Raw genomic sequence first — 6,609 nt, 5'->3', positions numbered from 1 at the left:
GGCTTCTTCCAAATCAGTGAAGGAAAGAAGATCACTGGGAATATGATTAGTGAAGGTCAGCTTCTTAGAGGATGGTCCACCTTGATGGAAGCACAGCACTTGTAAAGGTTGGCATTTTGCTCATGACCACTGAAGCCTTCACATCTACATGATTCTTTTCTTTCCATTGTGATTAACAGATTACGTTTTTAAATCTCTCAGTACTTTTTTTATTTTTTTACAGTTGGCTCCAGTAGCACAGACTTCAGACCTACAGGAAAGTAGAGGTGGTTAAGGAATAGAGCTATTTCTGTCAGTGGGCGTGGATGCTCTGTTTAGCCAATGGAGTGAGGGTGTAACTGCATCACCCCTGGGAAGCCTCCAGAGAGAGGAGGGGCATGAGATTTGCACATCTGAAAGGGTGTCTTTAATGACCTGAACTGTTCTTCCTTTCAGTCTATTAGAGGTGGCTTTAAAATCAGAAAGAGAATTATCTTTGAGATAGAAAAAAACTACTTGGGCACAGTTTTGCTTCCCAAACAGAAAAGAACCAACTGACCAATAAAATACGGTCTACTTTTCCCTCTTACTGCTGACATGTGGTTAGGAGCATAGGCCACATACGAAAGCAAGTGACGGAGGAGTTCAGCTGAAGCTCCCGTGTTTTATAACTTTAAGTCTGAGAGCCACGCTACTTTGGTATCTGATGCTACCAAACACTGATGCTCTCTTTTTCCAGAATGGGAATTTTAGGATGGGAGAGACTTGGCCATGTTGATGACTGAAGAGAAGAAATAAGAAGAAATACGTGGGGAAGGAGAGATGATGATTCAGGAGAGATCCAATGGACAGAACACTGAGAAGGGGTTCGGTCCAGCACACAGGGCAAGATTAGTCTTGGCTCAGAGGAGAAATGGCCGGTTCTTCCTCTGCAGCTGGAGGAAAGGAGGTCAGGATGGGTGGGATATGGCTAAGTGGGAAGGGTAGTTAGGGCTAGGGTCATAGGAGGCTCTGAAGTATCTGATGATGGGTCTGCAGGTCAGAGACTTCATCCCTCATGGACTGGAGCGGTCTGAGCATTAAGCTAGCCTTTCTCCGATGGCCGCTGGTTCACCTGCTGTCCTCAGACAGGAACCAGGGAGAATAATCCAGTGAGGATTGTGAAGGGGCCAAACAACCAGAGTATAGGTGGAGTAACTGCATCACCCCTGGGAAGCCTCCAGAGAGAGGAGGGGCATGAGGTTTGCACATCTGAAAGGGACTTGCTGCTCCAGTTTCAATTCCAAGACATTTTCATAGTTAAATCTTTAGAAGTGTGTTCAATTCTCTCTCTGACTTGGGAGATTAGAGACCCACTCGGTGTGGACTTCTTTCTCCTCTAAGCAAGTATTTCCCTTACCATCAGTGGATGCTGTGGTTATTCCTCTGCTGCTACCAGGGAAAGGCAATGTTTGTCCTTGTGTCTATCCCTAACCCCATTCTCATCAAGAACAAAGGCGGAAAGGAGAAGTCAGAGACCCAAGGCTAGGGTGACATCTGCCTGTGTCATTCATCCTCAGTCTCTCTTCTTGCAGATGGTCGGCTGTGACTATGAGATCGATTCCAGCGCCACGGAGGATCGCTGTGGCGTGTGCCTCGGGGATGGCTCTGCCTGCCAGACCGTGAGGAAGATGTTTAAGCAGAAAGAAGGATCTGGTAACAAACAAACAAAGAAACAAACAATAATAATTGAAATGGCGGGGGACTGAGAATGGAAGGCAAGATTAATTTTTTTAGCAGATTGTGTCTTTCAAAGAATTTAAAATGGGGACGATGGAAGAAAAGTGATTTTGCTGGATAAATATATTCTGAATACTTTGGAGATAGTCTTGCTGACCCTGAAAACCTTTTCTCAAAATGGAATAAATGTCTCAATAACACTTCTGCAACTTTTTAAAATAATTCTCATTTCTATAAAAAGGCCCATGAGAGTGAGACGTACAAGAGGATTTGTTTTTCATCTCCGTTCTACCAACCACATTTTTTCCATTAAAACACTAAATTAGGGTTTAGTAAAACCTGATTTTGTATATATATATATATATTCCACCTAGCTGTGTGATATGGCATGGATTTTTTTTCTCTTAGGAACTTAGTTTCCTCGTTTTTTAGATAAAGAGGTTGGTAGCCATTCTCTTCCACCTAAATGTCCATTAACAGGGAATTGGTTAAATAAATGGGTTTGTGTCATTTTTGCAGTTGTTGAAATGCTCAAAAAATATGACAGGATATATTAATCTTAAAAAGCAATAGGTGGGATAGTTCGTATAGTATGATCCCACTTGTATAAAAATATGTGTATGCGTGCTTATACATGCAAAGAAGAATTTTGTAAGAGAACCCAATAAACTATTAATTATAACCATCTTTGATACAGAGGACTGGCAGTGGAGGAAAATGGAAACTTTTACTTTTCATTTTACACCTCTCTCTATTGTGGGCTTTTTTTGTCATGTGCTAAAGAATCTGGCAGATATTTTATCATGGTTCTTTTTTAACTCCAAATTACTGTAATTTTATTCACTGGCTTTCTTCTGGATATTCTTTTGTGAATATATATTACAAATATGTATTACATTTGCTCGTGACTAAATCTACTTCATTTTAAGCTTCTGTCTACAAACTGTTCAGAAGTAGTACTTATATTCCCTGAAAGCTTTTATTGTAAATTTTATGTACCTCCCCGCAGACTCTGCCTGTGACAAACGTTTATAATTTTGGATTTTCTCTCTTAAGTGGAAGATGAAAAACAAACTCTTTAGGTTTTTTTCCCCACCTAGTTTTCTTTGTCTTTTTTGTTTGTTTTTACACAAGAGATGAGGTAGTAACTGGTTGATTTTCCTGCTTGAGTTCTGCTGTGAGAAGCCATGCAACATTCTAAGTCAGAAAGTAGCTATAGGTAGCAATGCTCCAAAGGCATTAAAATAATTATATTAGCCTCAATTACATGTGATAAATATTTTCTGTGAGCTGGTTATAAATTCGTAGTTTTAACCTGCTGTCTCAAGTAAGTGTGTGGAGCCAAATGGAATTTGATCAAGGACTACAAGACTCACGTCTGGTTCCTCTGCCTGGGAGCTGCGGTTTGAAAAATGGGACTGAGTTTGTGGCCTGTATCTAGCGTCTGAGCAAATCATTCCTGCCGGCCAGCCCAGGGTTTCAGCTCCCAGGACCCCATGCTACTTCAGTGTCCAAGAGAAAAGGAGCAGTCAGGCCACTTCCACGTGACAAAGATGAAGGTTTGCTTGTCAGGCCAAAAAACCTAGTGTAAATTCAGTGGAAATGACCAGACCAGGATGATCAGGGTCTTACAACCATGTTTTATATGGAAAGGTTGAAAGAAGAGAAAATGTTTAGCTTAGAAAATGGCAAAATAACAGACTAACAGAGCTGGGAGGGACGTCAGACGTCATCTCATTCACGCCCCTTCATTGTGCAGATGACATTCAAAGAAGTTAAACGAGTCGATGAACATCGTTTAGCTTGTTCATGGCAATAGAACTAGAACTGGAAACTAGAAAACTAGAACTCAAGTGTTCTAACCCCTATGCTGCAATATTCCTTTCTCGGTGCCATCCTCAAAGTCCATGTTTTTTTTTTTTTCCATCCTATTTTGTTTATGAGGTGGTGGTTCTTAAGAAGTATGAATAGGATGAATAAAGTGCTTAGCATAGTCTGCTAAAGAGAGGAAACCATTACGTGTTAATTCCTTTCCCTCCCCATATGTCTCCTACCATAACAACCAGTAAGCAAGGTTGACTGTGGCTGGAACTGAATATTGTCTTTAAATGGATATCCTCTATGCTTCTTCAGGAGGCTGGATTAGAACACACGAAAGGAAAATATAAGTTCATATTTCAGCAAAGCTTAAGAAAAATTAAGAAAAAAAAAATTCCAGCAGTATAAAAAGCTGTGCTCAGGGCTGAGTTTCTCATCCCAAACTGTATTCAAGAGAACCAGGGTGTCAATCAGTCCCAGGCTCCCCACAGGATTCTCTTCATGAAGTTGACGTGTAATGAAATTACTCCTGAGAGTCTGGCTTTAACCTGTAGGCCGTGAGGATGAGTAAAAGGATGATTAATCTGACAGCAACAAATGGAGGAGCAGAGATGCTAAATGGAAGCTAGCTAGAGGATGCAAAAGTTTGAACTATCAACGTAAAGTCACAGAAAAATAAATGTTGAATCGACTACAAAAACTTCAGAGTCTGATCTGCTTTTATTTCACCCTTCCTCACAAAAATGTACATACTGAGTCACAAAGCTCCTGGGCGTTCTACTTATGGCCAAGCTCTTTAAAGTTCCTCATACTTAGTGCATCTACTAATCACAGTGACCACCCAAGAAGAGGCAAGGGCACTAAGTGATGGAGATTCTGGGAAGAGGTGACGATGGGTCAGAAAGTTTGTGTTCGGCTAAACTAGCATGCCTCTTTCATTGTTGTATCTTTTCTCCTTAGGTTATGTTGACATCGGACTGATTCCAAAAGGAGCAAGGGACATACGGGTAATGGAGGTGAAAGGAGCTGGAAACTTTCTAGCCATCAGGAGTGAAGACCCTGAAAAATATTACCTCAATGGAGGATTTATTATCCAATGGAATGGCAACTACAAACTGGCAGGAACTGTCTTCCAGTATGACAGGAAAGGAGACCTGGAGAAACTGATGGCCGTGGGTCCCACCAATGAGTCAGTGTGGATCCAGGTAATACAGAAAGAGAACCGCCGACATGTACACTAGTTATGATCTCTCTCATTTTCTTTTGCAAGGTATTTGCCAGGGGACATTAATTGAGAATTCTTAAAGGTTCTTTTAGCAAGGAACAGGGAAGGAAGCAAGATGTTAGTTTATGCTGTTAATCATTTATTGCCTAGAAATTGTTAGAACCCCCATTATGAAATGCCAGGGGCACTAAAATTGTTCATTGACTTTGGTTTCCAGTATGGTGGACCCAGGCTGTATATTTTAAGGCCATTGTTCCTTGGGTAAAAGAAGAATGCTATCAGTCTATGTCAGCCTGGCATGAATTTCTAAGTAGCTTTCCAGCAGAGGTGATGAACTGACATGGTCCTTTCGCATTGTTCTCATGTGATTGTCCTCAGGCAAAGGGTCTGGGTCTGACTTAGTGAAACTCTTAGGTGCGGGGAGGGGTTAGGATGTAGGATATACTCTTGAAAAGCACAAATGATTTGTCTTTCATATTAGCCAAAAACTATAATAAAGGGGTGGACTATTGTACCAGTAGAGGCAAGGTGGATCAGGGATGACAGAGGTCCTGAGAGAGTCAAATCTAACCATATTCGGATGTTAGAAGGAGATCATTTGAGAGTCGGAAATCAGAGCACACACAGAAGCCTCAAGGCTTGACAGTTAGGGTCCATACATGTCAGGAGACCTGACATCTTACCTGCTCACATGGGAAAGGATTTATATATGGGAACCCCCAAAACCATGGCACGACCAATCCACTCCCTCTAAGTTTAAGATGAATCTACTTTCAATTCATGTGGCAAGAAGATTGCCTGCAGGAGAGGGAAGGCATTCCCAAGAGTGGTATGCCTTGGCTAAAACCCATGACCATTTTTATCTCAGAACTATATGCGTAAAGCAACCAATCAGCCTGAGAGCTAGAGAAGGGCATCAACAATAATAAAAGTCAATGTTTATTGAGTACCAACTACATGGCAGGCACTGCTCTAATTATACCTAATATACATTACACTATTTATTACATTACATTATTTATTTGACCCTCACAACATTATTTGTCATACTATTATTATCCTCAGTTTGTAGATGGGGAAACTAAGGCACAAAGAGATTAAGTAACTTACCCATAATCACAAAGTTAGCAAGTACACGAGGTGACCTACCAGCCTATTGTTGGAAAGGATATTCCTTGCCATTTCCTCATAGTAATTCCCATTTGATTAGACCTCCCCTCAATTTAGTCAAGAAATAACAGAGGTTAGATATAGAAATAGCTGTATGCAGATTTACAGGTCGAAGTAGAGATATATTAATTTACTAGCATTTGTCCCAGTGCATGTCTCCATAACTACTTTAAGATGATGGACATTGTGTGTTATTTTTACATGACAGATTTGCAGCGTAAAGTCATGATATCATTCGATGTCATCCTTCTCTTGCCTCTTAGCTTCTGTTCCAGGTGACTAACCCTGGTATCAAGTATGAGTACACCATCAGGAAAGATGGCCTTGACAATGATGTGGAGAAGCTGGTATACTTCTGGCAGTATGGCCGCTGGACAGAATGCAGTGTAACATGTGGAACAGGTAAGAAACAACTGCGCTCACAGTGAACCCACATCAGCTCCACGGTGGGCCATGGGGGCAGTGCAAGCCAGTGGCTTGCCTTCTGTGCTTGTGGGTCCACAACGATGGCCCAGGGGCCCTGGTGGAGAGTGAATGTGCAGGTCATGATCTAAAGGGAGAGGCAGTTCGTTTTTTTGTTTGTTTTTCGTTTTTTGTTTGGCAGTTCATTTTTTTTTTTTAATCAGCTTTATATACTGTCCCTCATGAAAGGCTTTGTTTGAAAAAAGGGTTACATGTCTTTTGAAACGCAAAAAAGA

The 6,609-nt window shown here is 41.2% G+C and overlaps 1 protein-coding gene and 1 long non-coding RNA gene across 2 annotated transcripts in view; both read left to right on the top strand.

Moving 5' to 3' along the window:
• The window catches only part of LOC111737458, a 5,009-nt gene extending 3,462 nt beyond the window's left edge, over nt 1-1,547 (top strand). Inside the window, exons 2-3 of the long non-coding RNA XR_002779446.1 lie at nt 267-332; nt 400-1,547. This is a non-coding gene — a long non-coding RNA (uncharacterized LOC111737458). The remainder of the gene's footprint in view (nt 1-266; nt 333-399) is intronic.
• Nucleotides 1-6,609, top strand: part of ADAMTS12 (ADAM metallopeptidase with thrombospondin type 1 motif 12) — a 272,991-nt gene that overhangs the window by 185,417 nt on the left and 80,965 nt on the right. The window contains exons 13-15 of the mRNA XM_023528495.1: nt 1,554-1,674; nt 4,477-4,721; nt 6,175-6,313. Coding sequence (XP_023384263.1) covers nt 1,554-1,674; nt 4,477-4,721; nt 6,175-6,313 — 505 coding nt within the window. The remainder of the gene's footprint in view (nt 1-1,553; nt 1,675-4,476; nt 4,722-6,174; nt 6,314-6,609) is intronic.

This window comes from Pteropus vampyrus, unplaced genomic scaffold (genome assembly GCF_000151845.1).
Source record: "Pteropus vampyrus isolate Shadow unplaced genomic scaffold, Pvam_2.0 Scaffold27, whole genome shotgun sequence".
Classification (NCBI taxonomy): Eukaryota; Metazoa; Chordata; class Mammalia; order Chiroptera; family Pteropodidae; genus Pteropus; species Pteropus vampyrus.
Note: the sequence above shows the minus strand (reverse complement) of the source record. Positions and strands in the feature narration are given on the sequence as shown.